Consider the following 24,710-nt stretch of genomic DNA (forward strand, 5'->3'; position numbering starts at 1 on the left):
AGTCGCCTGACCGTCGCGTCACCGTCACCGGCACTACAAGCGTAGCCTAAGGTTTCACGAGCTTCCTTAAAAAGATCCGTGCATGTTAAATTTGATTAGCAGGTTTATATTTGTCATCGATTCAAGGAGGATATATAATTGATAAATAACCAACCATCTTTCAGGATGACAGCAGTATATCAAGAATGGCTTGAATTGTATTTGTATGCGCACTATTTTAGAATTCGTTTATTCCACAGTAATTAGCATGTGGTATCAGTGCAGCCGGGAAGGTCGTGTTTACTGATTTGTGTGTGACCGGTAACCTGAGATTTCCAGATGTTTACAGAGCAGGTTTACTGTACGTTCTTTTACAAATGGACAGATGGGAGTATAGGGTGACTTGGGTTAGTCAGTGAGATGTTTTACAGAACTTGTACTCCTTTTCAAAGCTGGTTAGTAGATTTCTACGAGCAGCACTCAGTCTATTTATGGGAATGATCATATTTACTGAATTTAGAATAAATAGAATATTCTAGTGGATAATAGAGGACTGGGGTACATTTCTTTTCTACAAGCAAATAGACCATAAGGTGCCTTACTTCTTACCATGGTTTACTAAATATAACCCTTTGTGTATTAAGTAGTTGGTGGGGTGCTCCTGTGAACCAGTCAATATGGTGGAACTTGGTAAATCAACAAACGAGGACTATATCAAATCATTTAGCTGTGGCTTAAAAAGGCTCACTGGACACACATGCTAACCGATAATAAATGCCAAATAATTCATATGAATATCTACACTTTTTTCATTTTGAGGTATCATTTGGACCATCAGCAGAATTAGGTACATACAGGAAAGTAGGTCCAGAAATAAACTTAAACTGAGCATGATCAACTCTTAATTGTGTCTTCCAAGCACTTGAAAGTGAGACACGCATATCAGATTATGGTCTCAATTCATTATGCTGTAAATGCCCAATGCTGGAAAAGAACTCAGCTACATTCAAATGAACAGGCTTCAAATCCTTTCCAGCACAGGGACACGGATCCTCACCATATTGAATATATGAGCTATGACAAACATGATAAATAGGTGCCCTTGATATTAACAGAAGAGTTGATACATTTGCTTCTATATAAATGAGCAAAGAACCACAAGTGCATGAGTTCGATCGTTGGTTGGGCAGCAGATTCATTTAGCACTTTATCTCTTGAGAGGTCCTCCTGCTTAGAAAACAATCATATGCACACGATTACTTAAACAATATTCTTTTCACTCAATGCAATTACCATCATGGCCTCCTGTACTGTGAGATGGGGCAGCAGCATGTCATCTTGCATGATGTAGCAGGATACTTTGCGAAAAGTGCGCAGGTCACGAGTCTGCCCATTAATGAGGACTTCGCCTTTCATGCCCGTCTCTCTAAAACAAAAGAGAAACTAAACCAGTAAGTACGGAATGGTACACATCTCTGTCGTACATGTAATACAACACAGCCCCCGTTACATATATGCAGTGACATTGTGTAGGTCATTAGGTACATTAATGAAAGATTAATAATGTAGCTAATATATTGGTTTAATAAATAACTTTTTGATGATGACTCAACGGCCAACATATGGACGGATAAATGGTTGAGCCGAGCTCAATACTGATTAATTTTTAAAGAAGAAAGGTCTTAGAATTACTTAGGTCTCTGTTAAAAGCATCTTTCATCCCCATTGGCGCTGAAATTTTGCCTCTGCAAATACTGTATCCTTTAGAACAGTGTTTTGTTCTGCTGGCTAACATTGTGCAACTTCATCTCAACTACTTGCAAACCAGAATAATCGTAAATATATATTCGAGGTGTTGCATGCTACATAATAACACCAACAGAGACTAATAAATCAATATTTTGCCTTACAACAAAAAGACAAAAATACTTAATGCTACATCCAATGTGACAAAATACATAGTTAAATACTTCAATATTCGTATTCTCATGAGTAAGGGTCATTTAGTTAAACCCTTTGGCCAAAGCATTATAAACCTGCTGCCACATCAAGGCATGACCAAATTTGCAGGTCCTAACTGTATTGTGTTAGGACCAATATACTAGTCATGCCGTGAAGTGGCTGCAGGCTTATAACGCTTTGGCCAAAGGATTTAACTAAATGACCCTTACTCATGAGATTACTAACATTGAAGTATTTAACTATGTATTTTATCACATTGGATGTAGCATTGGGTATTTATGTATTTTGTTGTATACATTTGGCCACGCTCAGTAGCACTCCTTTTGACACACACACACACACACACACACACACACACACACACACACACACACACACACACACACACACACACACACACACACACATGATGTGGTCTGTTCTGGGGTTAGAGCTTGCTGGGATTGTGTGTTTATTAATATTCTGCCTTTACCTAAATATGTTCAATGTCTTCAAAGTCTGCATTCTGCCGACCCCAGATGCTTTGACCCAAAGCAGGGTGTGATTGCAAAGTACATAGGAGTCCCACTCTGCTTTGTAAATCATATTCCAATATTTTTTAAGGACAGTCACAACATGGCACAATTCTCTGAGAAAATGACTTTTGAGAAATGTATCAAGAAATCCTGTGAATGCAAGTGTATAAAAATGTCACTTGGTGCCAAGACCCTTGTGCTTCAGTAAGAGAACTAAGAGAGTTTTGTAAAATGTTGAGGCAACTAATGTTTTTGTGTGTGATTTCCTCTCCAGTACAGGGAAGCAGTGTTACATCATAATGAATAAGGGCCATGGGGAGAAGCAGAATAGTTTTTTGCAGCCTTTAATTGAGAGTAAAAACTTTGTTATATGTGATTTTGGAACATATTTACACTGCAGTGCTACACCACAAAATACCTTGCTGCCCAAATATGAGCATTGATGTGAGGCAAGCAGAGGGAGAGGAGGGGAAATAGGGAAATGCAGTGAAATATATGCACTCTTCGTTGGGTAATGCTTCATAACAACCAACGTATATGTGACTAGAACAGCATCAGAAAACGTAATTGCTAATTTTGGCATAAAGTGTTAATTAAAGCTTTTTAAATAAGGTGCTAATTTTAGCATGTTCCAGATAGCAACTGCACCTGCTAAAAGGGTTTGATCCCTATAGTGAACCCAGCTAGCAGCAATTATTCAAAAGCTTGCAATCTCAGCTAAAAACAGTCATCATTCATACTAAACTATTCTCTGACAAAAAAGTATGTAACAATTAATTTTTACTTCCCCTGTGTCCCTATTTGTCACTGACCTGTATCCTGCCAGGATATTCATTAGTGTAGATTTACCCGCTCCTGAGGGTCCCATGATAGCAACAAGCTCCCCACAGCCGAATCTTCCGGAGATTCCCTTCAGCAAAGTTTTGTACCCTGCAAGATAGAAAACCAATGTTTGGCAAAACAAACACAGCTGCAGAACTCGATTACATAAAAGCGATGGGGCAGGTTGTCTGTTTATTTTCAAGAACTGCAACCTCTGGCTAAATGACAATCCTTACTAAATACATTATTCCTAGCATACAGTTACAAAGGGCCAACATATTCCTCATGGGTACAAAATTCACAAAAAAGATGAAAAGGATCTTAGTTGCATAGTTACATAGTAGAGGAGGTTGAAAAAAGACGTACGTCCATCAAGTTAAACCTATGCTAAATTTAGACAACAGATACTTTATTCTATATCTATACTTACTTATTGATCCAGAGGAAGGCAAACAAAAAAAACAATTAAGGGGAAAAATTAATTCCTTCCTGACTCCAAGAATTGGCAATCGGATTAATCCCTGGATCAACATCCTTCCCATGTATACTTATTTGGTATATCCCTGTATACCTTTCCCATCTAAAAAGATGTCCAACCTTTTTTTGAACAAATCTATTGTATCTGCCATCACAGTCTCCATGGGTAATGAATTCCACATTTTAACTGCCCTTACTGTAAAGATCCCTTTCCTTTGTTGCTGGTGAAATTTACTTTCCTCCAACCTTAAGGGTTATTTGTAATAATAATCTTATACACCGCTAACAATGTATGCAGCATTTTGCAGGCGCAGTAAGTCCCTACATCATAAAGCTTACAATATATTTTGTTGGTGACTGAGGCACAGGGAGATAACGTAACTTGCCCCAAGTCAGAAGCGGACACTGGGATTTTGAACCGGTTTGTAAACATCATCTCATCCGTAGGAGTCACATAATGTTATTGCATGATATATGGCCTACAGGCGTCTAGGTAGAAAAGAGGGGGGTGTCCCTATGTAAAAGTAGCAATCTCCACAATCAAGTGCATACTGTATGCATTTTATGTCACCCAAACCCAAAGGTGCTCTGGATTAGAACTGCTGCTTTCTTACCAATAGTAACACCCTGGTTCAAGAGTTAGTCCCATGTGAAGCGCCAGTGCAGAAGGATGACACTGGCCATGCTGTGAATGATGCCCAGGGACGTGGACATTTCCATTTGCACTAGGAAATCAACACTCATTTATTCCTGAACTAGGGAGCTCCTGTTAAAAGGAATCATCTCCGAGGGACCCTCTGGATTAAAGAAACATGAAAACAATATACAAAAACGGTACCCCAGAGTTAAGAAACAGTGCCCTGTTAAACCTGTTGCTATCTGCCGCACATTACACGGTAGTAAGTGTGCTCTGCTGTGCAGGTCTGCCGGGAGATAGAGTTTGTCAAATAACCTCATAGGAAACTCACAAGGCTGAATGTCTTCAAAACACAAGATTCAATCTATTGACGGGAAGGGATCATATGATCATGTGACCGCATTCCTGCGCTGGGACCTCTTTCTGAACATTTTTTTTTCCATTATGCATTTAATGGGCTCAATATTAACGAACGTCCATAATTCCTCTTGTTACTATATTGTATATCCTTGGCTATTATTGACCGATTTGGGACAATGTAGGTCACTGATCTTTCACTACACGTCCATTAGACAATGTTGTAAAACAGCGTGAACACCAGGATCAAAACCTGCAGCCGCTGACCATGGTACTGTAAATAGCTCTCCTATTCTTAACATGCAATTCATAAAGCTGTTTAAGGATACTGTAGAGCAGACATGTTTCCCATGCTGTATGGCAATAAAATAAATGCAATTCAAGTCAACCGTATAGTAATTGTAAGACTATTTCTCAATTATTCTTATCAGAACGATATGAAAAAAAAGTGATACGGCCTTCATATAATTTCTGATTCCATAAAAAAATGACATAGCTTCTAATTTAAAAATAGGCTCATTAAAAAAAAAATACAAACTAGTTGGACTCGCCAAGATGAGACAAGATAAACGACGTTCAGTTCATTTTGCGCATCACTTTGCGCTGCAGTCACCGGATGTTCTTCAACAGGGGGGGCTCAATTCCAGTCGTCAAGCCCCCCCACCCCGCCCCATCCCCAACAGGTCAGGTTTTTGGGATATCCCAGCTTCAGCACAGGTGGCTCAATCCGAGGCTCAGTCGAAGAGGCTGAAGCAGAGACTAGTTGTGCCACCTGTGCTGAAGCAGGGATATCCTGAGGACTGGAGTTGAGCACCCCTGTTCTACAACACAAGTCAATTCCTGGACCATGTGTCTTCCTGCTGCATTATTCATATTCCACTGGGTTTATTTGCCTGTTGCAGTTAGACAGAAATATATCCTTTGCCGCTCACAACAAGGATGATAGAAATAGATGACACACATTGGCACGAGATCTGAGTAACTGTACTAACCAATGGTTTTGATCGCTGTTAAAATGGTAAAAATAATGTAATGAAAACATTTCATGTTTCCCATAGCTTGTGTCACCTATCAGGAGCTGGAATATATCACAGAGTGAAACATGGTAATTTGCACGTTGCTTACAAAATATAAACATATTTCTTGGTATTGTCTGTACAGTATCGCTCACTTTTTCTTTGATATTTGTCAGTTATTTATAGAAATCGCCTGTTATTTCCTCCGCATAAAACAATAAATTTGATTTCATGTATATAACTCTGGCTTCGATGTATACTGTACATTTTGACAAATAAAAAGGATGCTAAACATTTTGTAGATCACTTTGCTGCCTGCGTCTTTCTTAATAACTATTACGTTATATATTTGATCACTAAGAGAAATGGTAATAGTTCTTCAATGTGAAGCAATGCTCATTCCAGACAAACAGCTGAAGTTTTGGGGGTTCACAAACTTTTTTTTCACAGTGTGCTAGAAAATATTTGTTCTGTGAACCCCTAATTAATAAATCTTATTGCCTACTCATCAAACGATTAAAACTGTTTGACAGGCAATATAATGTCCTGAGCCTGTGGGAGAACACACACTTAATAATGCCCCGAACTGCACCTCTGTGTGTGCAGACAGCGTATACATAGCTGTCAACCACTGCTGGAGCTTCCAAAGTCAATGCCTTGCTGTAATGCTGTAATTGGCAGCTATACCACCCACATTAAGGTCCAGTTTGGGGACTTGCAGTACTAAGCGCGCAGTCCCCACGTAAGCTCAGGAACCCACTATATTGGATCCGCCAGTAAATATTTGTTTTGGTGAACCCCCTTTATGGAAATCACTGGTATATGGTATCATAAAACCAAAGAACTATCCCATTAAACTGCTGGGACTTGTACAGTAGCTAGTGTTTAGCACTAATACTGCTTGCTCAGTTCAATAACGTTTCCAGCAAATTACAGATTATATACTCAAACATTGTAACACAGTCATATCTATTTAAAAAATATATATATTACATAAAAGAGTTAATATACGGTAATGAATGAATATAAGCTTTGGTGTATGCGACTGATAGTAGGTAAGGCATAACTGAGAGCTCACCCTCCTAATAAAGAATTGATGATGAGGAAAGAGAGGATGGTGGTGGTAGCAATAATGCAGTCAGGTAAAGGAACCAGGAGAGAAGAAGCCTGTATGGGGAAAAGGGTGAGGAGCCTGAGGCCACCCCACAATCCAGAGCTCTAGCCTTATAACGTAGTCAATTCTCTAACTGAATTCCTACAATTTATGCTAGCTACCTATTTAATAAAGCAACATTACTGTATGTTTAAAAAATATATAACAATACCCTATACAGTATATTATGCCCCTATGAAAATTGAAACATTAATAGTCATGCCATGCAGTAGAACTATTATTTTGTTGTCATCCAAGATATTTTGAAAAGATCTATGTTTTATGAAACATCCAAATTGCCCATTATACCACCTTGTGTCCCTATTTCCCTGCTTGCCACAAAATCAAAGGATTGACAGAATTTAGGCATTGTATTAGGTACTTGTTATCCCCATAAACTGACCTAGTATCTATCTCAAGAATTCTGGATGCCTACGGTATGTCTGTATTTCCTTCCACCAAATTGTCTTTAAAAGACTTTCCCATCGTTAGCTCTTGTATGCAATGTATTATTGTGACCCTATTCACAAGGAAGAAGGTGACATGCACAGTCACAGTGCTCGAAATGAAACTCCTCTTGAATGAAGCAAACATCTGTTCCTTGTAAACGCTAGGTGACTGGTAGCAGATTAGTTGAAGTAGCACATTTTGTAATTGTGTATTACAGTTACAGTACGTTTCCTGTAAAGGTTTTCCTAGAGAAACTTCACATGCATTACAGTAACTACTGGACATACATTAAGTGCAGTAACTACTGCAGCTAGATAAATATGATCTTCATCCCTCCTGAGACATTGACATTTCTACCATGTATCACTTGGGGAAAACATTGTCTGGCTACACGGCAGGATTCATCCCTTGGGATAAAAAGAAAGAGAGAGCCCAAATGTCATAATATCAATGGTAAACGTAATAGTAATATCAATGGGAAATCGCAGGTTGTGGTATCAAATGTAGCCAGCTTTATTTGACAGTTTGCATAGGATTCAATGGCAGTGATAACGCAGAATATCACAACATATCTCACAGTAATGCGCCAGCGAGCAGTAGCCCTGCCTGCACCTGTATGTCCTGTGTAGATGTGGTGATGAACATGAAAGACATTGACGTTGTCCCACAGTCACTCCTGCCAAGCACTGCCAAGCACTGCCATCTACTGCACTTACCCTCCTCATCTGCTGTCTCTATAAGTCTCCCAATATACCACTTAGATTGTAAACGCTCCTGTTGTCTGACTTTGTTGCGCTTATTGTATTATAATTCCCTGTATTGTATTATCTTTGTAAAGCGCCACGTGCTTTGTATAGTGCCTCTGGGCGCTATATAAATAAAGATATACATACTGTACATCACCAGATTTGTTTTACGCAGATATTAAGAACTACCAGACTAGGAATGCAGATGTCAGTAACATAAAATAAAGCTCTTTGCAAATAATTCATTACAGCCAAATGGCCAGTAAAATACATCGGGCAAGATTCACTAAACCGTGCTACAGTGGCGACACTGTTTATTCTAATACGGCTAGAGCCGCAAGCTGCAAGGTTTCCCGGCTTTGTTGTTGAATTCCCTCGGCGTGCCGCGCGTCACAGATGCGCGGTCACGCTTCATCGGGAGCGTGCGCGCACGGTGTGCGTGCCCAGGGTTCCCCGAAGGGAGCCCTGGTGTCCCGAGATGTGAAGATGGCGGTGGGGGGCTCCGGGGGACCCGGTGGACCCGGAGAGGGGAGGGGGGTGCCTCGATCGGAGGACAGATCCTCTGAGGCTCCGGCGCGCGCACGGGACACCTCGGCGGGTGCCCGGTATCTGTCGCGGCCGAGACCGGGTAAATGTTAGAATAAACTCGGCTGCGACAGTACATCAAGGCATTTAGGTAACATGACACCTAAAATAGGAATGGACGTTACTTTGCCTTTGTAAACTATTAATAGTTTAGTTTTTGCAGGGGCACAAGTCACTGACCCATTGAGCTTACAATCTATGTTTTTGGTGCCTGAGGCACAGGGAGATAAAGTGACTTGCCCAAGGTCACAAGGAGTCGACACCAGGAATTGAACCAGGCTCGCCTGCTTCAAACTCTCCGTGCCAGTCAGGCTTCACTCACTAAGCCACTCCCTCTCCACTCTAATAAACTGCTTATTTACTACAGTAATCGAGTTCGTTAGCATAGAATTAACTTCTCATTACTTCAGGATTTTCCCTGCCAATGCCCTATGTCAGTGTCTGGATGGGAGTAACGGCAGAGTGGAGTATGACTTAAATAGCGTTATATATACGTAATTTCCTGGCGTTAACATTAATGGCACTTGGTGAATATCTTGTAGGTCACATTTGCATATCACATTGAATAAGAGCAGTTATAAATAACGTGTTTTACTGAAATAAAACCTAGATAATAATATCCCCTTATTTGCTTTATTGAATACTATGACTAACGGCGTTAACATAGGTTAACGTCACGTCTAATTGGCTAACGGAGTTTAGTGAACTGGCCATTGTTCTTAGTAGCAATGAAAGCTTTCTGAGTACATATATTGCATTTTAGTTTGTTTGAGAGGAGATACGGCATTTGGAAATCAATACTGCTCTCAGCTTGCAATTTTCTAAACTTTATTGACTGAGTTTGGATTACAGGTGTTATAATTGCTGCTATATACTCACATAATCCCCAATATTTCTAGAAGTTGCTGCCATGGAAATTCTGCCATTTTAACCAGTTCCTCCCAGGGTTTCTTAGACTATGGATGATGTAGGAGGTTACATACAGTACAAAATCTGACCACATTTGGGAAATAGTACTTATAAGAAACCCATTTTAATTGGAACTAGCTCTCAATTTTCATGGAACACAAAACCTAGCATAATAATGGGCAGAAGACCCAGCCTGTGTGTGTCCTAGAAACACAGAATACATGGGGATAATCAGGAAGTTACGTACAGTAGCTATTAACAGAATGATAACCAATGTCTTTGAGGCAACAATGGATGCAACTGCAAAACATACATGTGTGACTGTGCAAATGTGTAAAATGTAAACAGCAATCATTGGCAAATAGTTAATAATAAGAAAAAATGCCTAATGCGCCATCGAGAAACTTGTACTTTCAATGCATTCTTTAAAAATAATGCAAAGAACATATTTACTATATATATATATACATATATATATATATATATATATATATATATATATATATATACACACCTGTAATTATTAGGTATTATAATTGCTTGATAATCATTCCTAATAATTTTACAATATAATATTTTAGTACAAGGCGACAATTAAAAAAAACCTTAAGCCTTAAGTCTCAGTCCTGTTTCACCAATTGAAAGTATATAGAGCACTGTAATAAGTCAGTACTTCTCAACTATTATATTATTTGTGTAAAGCAGCATTACAGTAGTTACCCCCAAATTGTCATACAATAGCGACTTCTGCCCAGTACATTACAGATTACTGTGTAGTTTTAGGGATTTATTCTATATCAGCCAAAGCGGCCGATGGGAAATTTTGGCCCAAAATGCCCCTATTGAAACAACTGACCGCTTCGGCTGATATAAAAAAAGACCCACAGGGCTGTGTGACATTATTACACTTAAATTGTTACACTCCAACAGACTTATCATAAACGCTCTCTGTTTTTATTTGACTTTTGAGCAATTTATTGGGTTTTTATATCACCTGGTGAATTACAAAACTGTTACAAAACAAAAGACAAAATGCATGTTAAACCTAAAAATCCCATAAAATAGGAACTGCTTTATTGAGATAGATATGCAGTTTAATTTGCTCTTTTAAGGTCTGCAGCCTTGTTCTTGCATAAATCACTCTGAATGAGACCTTTGGTAGCACTCCCAGATTGGATCTAATGACTGAAAACTTGAAGGGATCAAACCTGGTATTTCTAGTTCCAGTTAGCAGCAGATGGTGTGTTTATCCATTCCATCTCCATTACAAACGCATTTCGTGCCAATTCAAGGTTAACCCTGCTACTCCTGAAAAGGTTTTGCCATCCCAGTGTTGAAGTAACCAAAGACCAAAATGAATCGAATGTTGCAGTCTGTGTACGGTATTCTCTTAAAAACAACAGATGTTTCTAAATTAAAGCAACACAACTATCATGTCATAGTCATTTGAAGCGACAGTACAACCTGCACCATGCAAAATGTAATATTTTTTCAAACTAATAGTACTGTATGTTAAGGTTTTCAAACATTAGGGTAAGAATAACATACTTTAGTAGGACTTATCGTGTCGGTATTGAATATGCTCTCTGTTCCACCTAGAACTTGACTAGAGGGGGCAGTGGAACCCCACGCGTTTTGTCACAGCCACTCAGTCTGTATCGCGAGTGCACCAGCACATAACTCCCAGGAAGAGGAATAGAAAGCATATTGAATACCAGCAAAAAATGAAGTCCACTAAAGTCCAGGCATGTTATTTTTGCTTCTAAGTTTCAACGCCTTGACAATTAAGTTGTAAAAAAATATATAAGGTAAACTTCCCTCTAACAGAACGTACAGTATGTGTGTGTTTTTTTGGTTACACCTGCCAGAGGGGCTAAGCCCCGGAACTTTTTATTTGTCCTCAAAACGATGAATTTTTTTTACATTATCATAACTCAGTCTTGTATCTCCCTTATTATGTGTGCTTAATACTTCAACCCATTTTGCTTGGTGATTTGGGTTTCTTGAAAGCTTATCTTTCATTTTTCTTCATATTATGAGTCGTCAAAGAAATATTTGCATGCACGCAAAATGTAGATTAATGTCGGTAAGCTGACCCCTTATTTATCTGGGCCAGTGTATGTATCCGAAAGTAGTAAATATGAGTAGCACACTCGTTGCAGTATAGTGAAAATAAAGGGGGTCATTTATTAAAAACTCTCCCAACTGCAAAACGGAGGCAATAAAACATCACCAGGTATATTAAAGGAAAACATTCCCACTGAAAGCAAGTGGATGTTCTGCTTTGATATCGATGAGGCAGTCGTTTTGTACAGTTTTGTACAGTTTTGTATAGTTCTGTACTAGTTTTGTACAGTTCTGTACTAGTTTTGTACAGTTCTGTACTAGTTATGTACTAGTTTTGTACAGTTCTGTACTAGCTTTGCAGCCAGGAGACGTTAGTAAATGACTAACAGAGATTATTTATTGACACATACGATAAAAGTCCATGCTTTGGGATCAACACATTGAAAATATGTATCATTAAATACTCACATCATTGATCATATTTATTGCTTATGACTATCAGAGTTGTTACAGTTATTAACATTTTCTGACTAAATTTGGGCACAATGAGCAAGCTAATGATCATTTCAATGTGGAAAAAACAATTAGGATTTGAGTTGGAACTCAGGTATTTTTGTAAACAAAAACCCTAAAATAGGAATGGGTTGAAGAACTATCCACTAGCATGTGACAGTCAAATATGTGTATTCCAGGCTACATTGCATAGGTATGGAACATCCCTCTCTGTTTTACTGTAGTGCCGACGAGTATTCTAAAATAAATCTGGGGGGCAATCACCAACAATACCCAGGTACATGCTGGGTACATGCTGCAACATTTCAGTGACATTTCTGCAGACAGACTAATGGCCCATCGGATTAACAGTGGGGGTCCCTGGCAGTCCCATTCAAACTGAATGGGACTGCCAGGGACCCCTGCTGTGTTAATTTGATGGGCCATTAGTCTCTGCAGAAATGTCACTGAAATGTTGCAGCATGTACCCAGCATATACCTGAGTCATGTTGGTGATAGCCCCAGATTTTCCAAGGCAAGTTTAAGGCAAGTTTTAGAATACTCGTCGGCGCACCTGTAAGTACTGCTATCAATAAAGTATTTCAAATAATGAATGTCTAGGTAGAATGAGTAGCCAAGTAGTGACCATGCTTTCGTTAAGGCAGAAGTTTCCAGTCCCATTCCCAATGTCAGCTGCCTGTGACCTTGGCTTTAGCCACATTGTGTGATCTTTGTGCATATACCCCCAGGATTTTTTAAATATGAGGGGTTGATGCATCAGAAAATAGCACCCGTTTTATCAGTAAAATGCCAATTTTGAAGCCCAGATACTTTAATACAGAACCCTCTGTGTATTAACTCCGTGCTAAATGCCGGCTAAAATCATACTACTTGTCTATCTCATAATGTAGAGAAGATGGCTCTTGAATATTTCATAAAAAATGGGTACTTCAAAGTCTCATGATTGCAATTTTATGATTGTATCTGAACAAGGCTCTGCTGGCCTCTTAACAACTAAGAATTTAACATTAACTCAAATATGCTCAGTTATCAGGGTATGAAAAAAATGGACGTGAGATAAAAGATATATTTGGGCTGTACTCGCAACGAAACCAAGACATTGGATTTATGGCACGTCCGGTTGGTTGACTTGATGAACCGCATTAGAAGGGATTTGGCATCGATATCATTGGCCTTTTCTTCAGTGGCTTTAGTGGGGTTTGAAATTATTACAAGGATGGTTTCACGGGAGGAATGGGGTGTTACGGATTACAAGGTAGTGGATCAGTGCCAGAGGAAATGTAATCGTGGGATGGCAGACTTAGTAAGGGGGCTAGGATTAGTAGCTCTGTGGCACAAGAGGTCAAAAGAAGGTCATAGCTAGCTTTACCAGACGGTTGCGTGCATCTTTTGGAGATAGCCCATGGTAGTTGTGATCGTTTGAACCCAATACTTATGGTGTGCATGCTTGTGAGGGGGTTATTTTGCCAAGAAAAAAAAGGGGGGGGGGGTATAAAATAGTGTCCACATATCAAGATCGATTAAATTAGTTGTGGACAATAAAGCCAGGACATTTACTGTCTACTTCTAACAGTAAGCACTAACTGTTCATCTAAGAAGTTTCACTATAGTTCTTTCTCAATATAATATAGCCCCTGAGGTTATTAATGCTATGCTCCTCTTTGCAGGAATACTCACAATAAAGTATGTGGTCATTTCTGCTTAATAAACTCCTTAAACACCATCCAAATCGTAGCCAGTAATCTGCTGCAGTGTGTTTATTTCTGGGCCCACTGCAGCTATGACATAACTGTTTTAGGTTTTAGCTAAATAGATAAAAACAGACAGGTGGCAGTATATAGTTAAGAATGTCTTGCAGCATTTATGTGTCTATTTTAATACTTGGCATGTCAAGATTCACACTGTTATTTTGATATCTGCCATGTAGATCATTAACAATACTTGTTTTGTTTTTTTTGTTGTAAGTAACATCCACTGTTAACAAACGTAGCGTCACATTTATTTCCCGAAGCATTTTTTTTTAGGCATTGATTGCTTTTGCTGCAGCAACATGAATATGACTATATGAATTATGTTGAATATGTGGGTCTGTTCCTGACCTTTCGAGCATCCTACCAGTAGTGCTCAGTGGCACATTCATCAATATCACTAAATTGACAAGTATGTCGGAAATGTTTAGAGCATCTAAACTAGCACACTTCAAAATACTCATAACAGATCAATAAAAATGAATGTATGTGACCTAAAGAGCCGTGTTCACTTCTGGAAGCCAACACACCAGAAGGATATGAACTAAGTAGAGGTGGTGCAAAGCCAACGCAGATGATGTGCAGTCTACATCATAAAACATATCAGAACAGACTGAGAAACGTCAACAGCCGTTACATAAAAAGGGAAGGAATATCATAAAAGTTTTTAAATACATCAAAGGCAGTAAAATAATAAGGGATGAAAGCAGAGAAGAGGAAGGCAAGAATACAGTGGTCATGTTCTGAAGCTGGAGGGTGGTAAGTTCCGGGGAAACACGAGGAGGTTCGTCTTCACCGACAGCGCACTGGATCCAAGGAATATCCTCCCAGCACAAGCAGGGGTGACTCAGAAAGTAAAGGATTTCAAAGCTGTTTGGAGTAGACACAATTACCCTTATTCTGTTATTCTCATGAAAGCCCCAATTGACTTTAATGGGGCTTTCCTGCGATAGCACGTTATCTAGGCTTATCACACCTTACAGAATAAGTCCCAATGAATGGGAAAAGGCCAGTGTGATTATTCACATAAAAATATGAATAGACTGGATGGGGCCTACGGTCCCTAGCTGTCATCAATTTTGATGTTTCCATTTAGGTTTGTATGTTATGCAGGGGGGTGCAAACAGGGGGGCACGCCCCAAAGTGGGGGTGAGATTCTCTGTGGAGGGCACGGCGGTTACAGAGGCCCAGCGCGCTTCCTGAAGGCATGTAAATTAAATGCTGAGGAGCATGGCAAAGGCTTCTGTAACTTCACTTACCTTGGCTCGGACGTGTCGCTATGGCAACATGGCTTCAAATGATGCTGGAGGGTCACGTGACGCCGAAGCCAACGTGAGAAAGGGAGCACAAGGAGGGGGGGGGATAAAGCCGCCAGGGGGAAACATGGGAAAAAGATTGTGCACCCGTTATAGTACAACTTGTTTTTATAGTTTCACGTTAGTGTAACCAGTCCTGGAGCCCCCTATTTACTTATTTCTTATACCTTTGCTATTGGAGTAGACACAATTACCCTTATTCTGTTATTCTCATGAAGTAATATTACTTCTAAGTACATAAACCTTGATACCTTTACATTTATACCCTTGGTGTTATTTGTACTCGCACATACTTGGCTAATGAATGATGTCTGTTAGTATTATCATTTTCATTTGATCATATGAAATAATCTTGCAAGAAGGAAGGCTCACAAAGTTCTAAAAAAAGAATCACCTTTTCTACAGTATGCTCTTAGAATTAAAGGCTGGTCCCCCAAATCTGCTTCAGTCACCCCACTGTAGCACGTCATACACTGAACTGACATGCAGACAAGGATTCTGGGAAATAGTATGCAAGTAAGCACGCTCTCATCTATCAAAGTTTCCCAACAGCAAAACTGGGACAAAAATTCTGCTGCACATTTATCAAGGAAACACATTACCATTTAAATCAGTGGGTTATTCTTTTTTATACATATATATATATATATATATATATGTATAAAAAAGAATAACCCACTGATTTAAATGGTATATATATATATATATATATATATATATATATATATATATATAATTCTGGTAGTGAATGGGTTAAAGACTACATGAGCATAGACTTTATAGTTTGAAACCAGATATAAAAGGTGCTGCACCCTTTAAACCAGTTTACTGAAGGCAATTCTGCTAAACGCCCCTTTTCAATGTACTGAGAAGCAGGATAACTCACAGTTACAAATGACTGCCTGGTTAAGTGACACAGAGGGAAGATACAGATCTGAAAGTAGGAAACTGGCGTTTCTATAACAGGGTTCTTTTTTAACAAGGGACTTTAGTAAAAGAAAATGCACCTGAGAATAGACTGTGTACCCCATTCTATACTGTATCTTGTCACAACATTATTAAGACAGCAGTAACAGCGACGTTGTATTGCTGCCTGGAAAACCAGCAATTCTGAGTGCAATACAATCACAAATATAACATTTCTTGGTTATTAGGCCCAGTGTTTTTCTCCGATCTAATATGTGAATTAATAATAGACGTTTATCAGATATGGAACTCTTATGTTAAAAGCTACAAGAACAAAGATACGGCACCTGCAGAAGATAATACATATTACTATGTCAGTCACTAATCAATGTATGTGGACAGACATCCCATCTTAACGCAGCAATTCCACCATTTTTAACCCCTTGATACAAGGAGCTGCACATAGCAGAGAGGACCTCCCAGCTCCCGCGCTATATAACAGGGAAGCAAAAACGTTAATAGGAGCAGACATAATTACTGCTTCAAATCAGTCCCTGCACTATGCCAGGGTCAAATAAACATACAGTATCTGTTATATTTCACAGCAAAGTTGCGTTTGCAGCAATAAGTTGTCTTGATGCTAATTGGGTTAGGTCTCTACAGGCAATAACCAGCTGGTCAGTCTACTTGTCCCACCTAGCAGATGGCTGGCAGGGATCTGTACCTCTCGTGCCATGCGAAATACACCTTAGCAGACTAAGCAATATGCACATGAAAACAATACAGCAAAAGCTGCCTGTGTGCTGGGAAGTGCTGAATCCTTTACACGGCTTCTAATCCACCCATTCAGCGCTCTCTTCCCTCTCAGCAACAAGGCAGCCACCAGCCAATCGGAAAGCTCTTCCAATCATGGAGCATACTGATTTAAGGCTACTACAGTGCAATGGCCAGGAGTAACCGGAGGAAGACTGCTCATGCAGCACCTACTGTATACTGCAGTGCACCTGCTCAGAGCAATCCAGCCTTCTCCTGTGGGGGTTAGCAAGGGATGTAGGACACATCCGATGTGTTGATTATGAAGAACTTCTGATACAAGCAGATAATATCAGCAGAGACTGGCAGTGAATCTTACTTTTAAAGGCAATATTCTCCATCACTGCTAAAGGTTTCTGTAACAAAGTAAATTAATGACATCTCCAGCATTTAATGAGTTAGCATATCATTTTTTTTTTTAACTCATTAAATAACTTCTTTTTACCATATGGGCATTATAGTTGAAACAATCGTTTTAAATCAGATAACTATGAAATGATAAAACGCCCACACATACTGTAGCTTCAGCAGTAACAATAAGTGAAGGAAGAAATGCATTTGCTTACAAAGGAACAGCCATCAATCATCCTAATGCTAACAGATCGAAAATGTTTCATTCTAATAATATATGTATTTGCTGCTGACAAGAAGGAATCTGAATTTTAATATTATTTAATATATTATTACATCTACAGCATATACAATACCATATACATGTATGTAGTAGGCTGGTTTTAGAATATATTGAATATTATATTATTGTATACAAACATTGTATCAGCACTCCAAAAAACAATGGTCATATAACACCAATGCTCAAATGGTGATGTAACGTAATAGGAGGAGAGAATCAGGTACAGCAACTTGGGATGCCCCTAAACGCCGGGGTCTAGGTAAGAAAAACTCTAAAGCTGGGTGCTAAAGGCAAAAAATCCTAGTCAAGGCAAAGCAATATGTTGAAGAGAGCAAAGCACACCAAACAGCACACATAAAATCAAAATATAGCAAAAAAAGGTAATTTAATGACTTAAAAGTCAAAGTTGCATCCAACGTTTCAGTGTGCATACACCTTCATCAGGGATGAATAAATTACCTTTTTTGCTATATTTTAATTTGTTCTGCTGTTTGCTGTTCTTGGCTCTCTTCTACATGGTGTTTTATGAAAAACAGGAGTAAACAAACATTGGTTTGCTCCAGTTTTGCAGCTGGGACACCCTAGACTCCTATGTCCCCATTTAAAGAACACCCTGTGTTTGCGTTTCGCTTAGCGGCTCACACTGAGCTACTAAAAGTACCATATGGAACTAAGGTCATCTTGATACAGTCTAATAACTTTCACTGCAAGGCCACTAAAGACTCAGTGACTATTGTTCACAGACATTGTATACCTCGTAAAACGAGTGAACTCATAAAGGAGACAGAGTTGATCATTCATTTCAAAACCGGAACTGCATACAGAAGCAATTACATATATCCTAATGACATTACATTTGCCATCAAGTACACAAATTAAATATACATCACCACACATTTAGTTAATATGTCATTTAATTTGTGCAGCCGATACTGTATATTCACTGTAATTATTGTAGTGATTTGTACTGCACTGGAATATGAATCTCAGCAGCTAGAAGTGTCACATGAGGTTATACTAATTGTTATACTGGATAAGACTCCTAAGTCAGTGTAGGTTAGTGCATAACACTATGGGATATTAATTCAATTAATGTTCAAAAGAATGTGACTGATACTGTGCAGTGTTACAGAAGAGACCACGAGTATTCTAAAGCTTGCCTTAAACTAGCCCGGTATGTGCTGGGTGTAACCTGGCTAGTTTAAGGCAAGTTTAAGGCATTTCTGCATTGACTAATGACCCATAGGATTAACACAGCATGGGTCCCTGGCAGTCCCATTCAGTTTGAATACTATGGGTCATTAGTCAATACAGAAATGCCTAAAACTTGCCTTAAACTAGCCAGGTTACACCCAGCACATATCAGTTTGAATGGGACTGCCAGGGACCCCCCGCTGTTAATCTGATGGGCCATTAATCAATGCAGAAATGCTGGGTCTAGTTTAAGGCAAGTTTAAGGCATGTATCCAGCATGTACCTGGGTGTACCTGGGTCTTTTTGGCGATTGCCACTGGTTTGTGTTAGAATAACCGTGGGTACTACAGTATGCTGCAGACGGCATTACAGCAGTATTCATAAAAAAACATTCCACTTAAAGCAGCAGTTCAAGAAATCTCCTACATATGTGTTTGTTTTAATAAATCAGTTCTGTATTGTGAGAAAATACTTGTAGCATTTAAAAAAAAACTGGTTTTAAAGACATTTCTAATGTAGGAAGCATTTTCGTTTCAATCTTTTTTTTTATTAGGTTTGACAAAGTGAAGCATTTCCATCATAACCAATATTCTTTTTTAGAACAAGTGAGAAAAGCTAACAAAAGTCGGTAGGAAGCATTTTCAAAGTCACAGCCCCCATCCCCTTCTGACAGGTTCTGGCTCTTGTGCCCCGACCCTCTCTCTAGCAGTGAACCAATTGTATCTAGTAACTGCCCAGTCAATCATATTCCAAGAACTACATTGCCCAAAATGCTGTGCAAGAACTGAATTTAATAGCCCCGAGCAAGCGATTGATTAAAGGAGAACGGATCGATCTGCAGCTTAGCTAATCAGTTGTCAGTGTGCAGATTATACTGATGCACATATTGAATGGGGAAAAATATATATTTTTAAAAATCGGCAGCTTGAACTGCAGCTTTAAACTGACAAATGTTACCATGTAGCGTTTTGATAGCATGAATCTGAATTCATGCATGTATGCTAAAAAAAAAATTCTAAAGGGCCTAGTACTAATACTCATTTGAACAGAGATAATCCTGTAGAACAACTCGGTATTTCAGAATAAGAATTATCAGGATTAGTGGGTTTTATTCAACAAAAGAAAAAAAGGCTCAGTGCTACATCTAACTTGACATATTATATAGTTAAATAGTTATCTGTATATCTTCTCATAAGCAAGGGTCATTTGCAGTAGTCCAATTCTGTGGCCAAAGTGTTTTATTTCTACAACAACGTCACGGTATGGCCCATCTGTAGGTCCTAACACTGCTACACCTGCAAGAAGCTCTCAGAACCTCTCTAATGGAGGGGGACAGTGTCATTCACTGGTGCTTAGCAAGAACTGCAATTAAAAAGGTGGGATGAGTAAACATGTTGTTTTACCAACTAAAATTACCAAACGCACACAGCCACTGTAAGCTCAGTATTTAGTGGGTTTTATTGCCTGATAATACAGAAAATTAATTCTGACCTCAGTCATGTCTCACAACCTTATACGATCTCACACTATAAGGTAATTAAGGTAAGGCTCAGAGGCAAGGTTATTAACTCCTTTGCAAGCACCATATGTTGTGCTATAAAATAAACCGACATTTGAAAATTAAGATTTGCACAGCCAATCACAGATCAATAAGCAAAAAGACAAACAAACAACAACAACAACAACAACAAAACAACGGTGGCCTCAGAGACACAATCGCCAGATAGATCTGAAAGAGGAAATACACCACCGATAGGAACACCAAAACAGGAAATGACTTCGGCGGAGGCCATAGCCAGAGAGGTGATGAAGCTGATCTCTCCTCTCAATTGACGAAAAAATATCCGAGCTTAAAAATGTAATACAGGAAACGCTGGCACAGCTGGGCTCGCACGGGCAAAGATTGGAAGAATTGTTGAGCAGAACCATGGTTTGTTAGACAGAAGTACAGCAGCTGCAAAGTAACTAGAGGCACAATCTAAAACCATAGTATCTATACAGGAAAAACTGGATGACCTAGAAAATAGAAGCCGTAGAAACAACCTACGCATAATAGGGATTCCAGAAACGGAGGGGGACACGTCTGACCCAGATGCTATCAAAATGGCTGCCGACGGTGCTGGAAATGCCGGGCTCAGCAGAAGCTCTTAAGATAGAGAGAGCTCACAGACTATGACCAGAAAGAGACAAAGCAAGACCGAGACCGGTCATCATGAGGTTCCTAAACTATGCAGACAGAGCAAACGTGCTAGCAGCCTACAGGAAAAGGTCCGATCTGCACTACAAAGGCAACAAACTACTAATCTTTCAAGACTTCTCGGCCCAAGTATCACAAAAAAGGAGAGAGTACTCCTCATTATGCAAAGAGTTATACCAGAAAGGGAAACAATTCGTACTACTCTACTCAGCTAAACTGAGAGTCACGGAAGGCTCCAAGACCTTTCTATTTGAATAACCAGAAAGTGTGCAAGCACACTTTAAAGAGCAACCAAATCCACCACCAAACGATTCATGAATTAAACAAAAGGCAATCTTGGCAAACCTAGGTCACCAAAAGCCAGCTAAGTCAACCTGGTTGGTGAGAAGCCACGGGAATTGGCACACAAAGCTCACAGGCACAGCCTGTTGCTGCTTGTTAAGCTGGACCAAACACGACATAATTGGAAAAGTCAACCAAAAACTCAAACAAAATCAAAACTTCTTTCAACTCCAAAACACCAAAAACCTGGAGGGGGCCTGATCACTGGGAAGGCTCACCTCCAATGGAAAGCAAGCAAAACAAAGATTATACCTCCACAAAAGAATTGGATAGATGTAGCCTCAAGACAAAGCTATGTACAAACTGAAGATTCACAAATCCAGATAGACAACCTCAAGATTGTCTCCTGGAATTTCGGGGGCCTGAATTCACCAACAAAAAGAAGGAAGATACTCTCCCACCTGAAAAGATCCAAAGTGCAGGTGACGTTCCTCCAAGAGACACACCTCCTGAAGGAGGACACCAAAATACTGAAAGCGCCATGGATCCAAGAAATAATCGCGGCACCATACACTGGAAAGCAAAGAGAAACTGCAATACTAATAAACAAAAATGTGAATTACAACATCCATAAAATTCTGAAAGATCCGGAAGGAAGATATCTCATGGTTGACATCACCATAGAAGACTCGAGATTGTTGTTGGTTAATGTATATGCCCCGAACTTGCCGAACCATGTTTTTCACAGATCTCTACCAAAGTTTTTTTGAGTGGGATGCAGAGACTGCTGTTGTTGGAGGCGACTTCAATGTAGTGGAGGACTGGACACTTGACAGATCAGGAAACAAAAGGGTACCGCGCAACTCACACTCACAACGGGGAACTTTAAAATCCTTCAGGGAGAACCTACCACTGGTTGACCTCTGGAGAATTTTAAACCCGCTAGAAAAAGATTTCACTTTTTTTTCACACGCACCCAATATGTTCTCAAGAATAGACTGGTTCCTAATCTCAACTAACTTAATGCAGAGAATAAACTTAGCTAAAATAGAAAATACAATAATTTCAGACCATGCACTGATATGGATCAACTTAAGACTCAGTAAACCCAAAAATATCTCACGAAGCTGGCGCACGCCCACGTATCTAGCCGACTCAAAAGAGTTCAAAGCGTATCTACAAAACCATTGGTCCAATTATGAGACGGACAACCAGCAGCATACTGTACAACCCATTCTGTACTGGGAAGCATCCAAAGCAGTAGTTAGAGGCCATATAATTGATTACAGTATTAGGAAAAAACAAACCCTAAACACCAAACGGAACAACCTAAACACACACCTAACACAGGCGTTCCAAATATACAAGACAGATAATACAGAACAAAATAAGAAGCAGTATTTAGAAACCAAAGAGTTGTACGAGGCACTGCTGACAGAAGGAGCACAAACCCAACTTACAGTATGTATAAAAAAAAATAGTTATTTTAGATGGGGCAATAAACCTGGGAAATTGTTGGCCAATCTAACAAAAGAAACCAAAATCACTAATCAGCAGAACAACGAACGCCAAAGAAATTTGTGCAATTATAAATTACTACAAAGAACTCTACACAGCAAGCCCAGAAGAAAAAGAATTAGGAGGAAAAGTTATACAAGAAGCAAACCTTCCTCAAATCTCCCAAGCAAATAGTGAGGCACTAGATAAACCTATAACAATCCTAGAAGTACAGGAAACTATCAACACACTTAAAAAAAAACAAATGACCAGGACCAGGTAGCAGCGCAGAATACTTCAAATTATTAAACCCCAAAATAGCAATATCACTAACCAACCTATACAACCATATAAGGGAGGAAAAACAATTGCCGCAAAACTTTATTATGGCAAAAATAATTGTCATCCCAAAAACAGGCAGAAATATGGAACAATCATCATCATACAGACCCATTTCCATGTTAATCCAAGATTTTAAAATTCTAATAAAAATTTACACAAATCGCCTCAAAAATATACTCCTCAATATTATATCTCCAGAGCAAACAGGTTTTGTCCCCGGGAGGCAGTCAGTTATGAGTAGAAGATATGCGGTGGCTGCGGTGGTGGCAGCAGGACAGTCCAAAGGCAACAACCTAATAGTAAATCTCGATGCCGAAAAAGCATTCGGCAAAATGACATGGGTACACATTACCAGGACTCTCCAGGCACAAAATTTGGGGGAAAATTTTACAACATTAATCCAAACTATATACGACGACCCCAAAGCCTATATCACAGCTAATGCACTGAACGCTGAACTTTTCATGTTACAACGGGGAACTAGGCAGGGCTGTCCCCTATCCCCAATGTTATTTGAGATAGCGCTAGACCCCCTAATCCGACACCTAAAAGAGATGGCAAAATTTAAGGGCATTCAAATAGGTGACAGAGAACTAAAAATTGCAGCAGTTGCGGACGATATGCTCCTTTTCATTTCAAACCTTAAAAGGCAATACCAGCTATTATAGAGGCAATACAAATATACAGCAAAGTCTCGGGTTTAACTATCAACTATGAAAAATCAGAGGTACAGCTCAACCCCGTTATAACGCGATCCGTTACAACGCGAATCCGCTTATAATGCGATGCAAGCGTGGCTCCCAATTTTCATATTTATGAATACTTTACAACACGTTTATTGGTATGTTAAATACTTTATTGTACAATGCATACAATTGTACATTATTTCTAACGCGATCCGCTTATAACGCGATGTGATTCTTTGGATCCCAAGCACAGCGTTATAAGGGGGTTCAGCTGTACTAGCTCTAGACTGCAATCAAAAGATAAAGTGGAAGGGTCCCATCCCATTTCAAACTCACAAACCCTTTATCCCCTGTACCCAATGTTCTAACTCTATCTGTCTATGAAATGTCTGTGAACGGACTGTTTAACTCTGTTCTTTTAATGTATCCATGTATTTTTAAAACTCTGTGCCCAGGACATACTTGAAACCAAGAGGTAACTCTACGTACTGTATTACTTCCTGGTAAAAAAAAATTATAAATAAAAATTTAAATGGGCAAAAAAACACATCAAATTTCTGGGGGGTACTCATCCTGAGTGATATCCATCATTTATATAATATTAATGTTAGACCACTGATAGATAACATCACACAAACACTCAGAAATGGCAAAACTTAAGCGTAACAGTTCTGGGGAGGTGCCACCTGGTGAAGATGACAATCTTCCCAAAAATCCTATATACTGTATACTACAGATGCTGCCAATCATAATAAGAGACAAAGATAAAAAAGCTCTAAACAAAGCATTTCAAATCTCAATATCAAATTGTTATCAATGTCTGAATAAAACATTACATTTTGATGACAAAACACCGGGAATTGGAGCTTGGTTAGCAGACTGCCCAAATCTAAGTATGGAGACTATC

At 39.2% G+C, this 24,710-nt stretch overlaps 1 protein-coding gene across 1 annotated transcript in view; it reads right to left on the reverse strand.

Annotated features, from left to right (window-relative positions):
- The window catches only part of ABCG1 (ATP binding cassette subfamily G member 1), a 68,619-nt gene that overhangs the window by 32,484 nt on the left and 11,425 nt on the right, over positions 1–24,710 (reverse strand). Inside the window, exons 3-4 of the mRNA XM_075593672.1 lie at positions 3,269–3,386; positions 1,273–1,405 (exon numbers count right to left, since the gene is read on the reverse strand). Coding sequence (XP_075449787.1) covers positions 1,273–1,405; positions 3,269–3,386 — 251 coding nt within the window. The remainder of the gene's footprint in view (positions 1–1,272; positions 1,406–3,268; positions 3,387–24,710) is intronic.

The sequence above is a fragment of the Ascaphus truei genome, chromosome 3, assembly GCF_040206685.1.
Source record: "Ascaphus truei isolate aAscTru1 chromosome 3, aAscTru1.hap1, whole genome shotgun sequence".
Taxonomy (NCBI): Eukaryota; Metazoa; Chordata; class Amphibia; order Anura; family Ascaphidae; genus Ascaphus; species Ascaphus truei.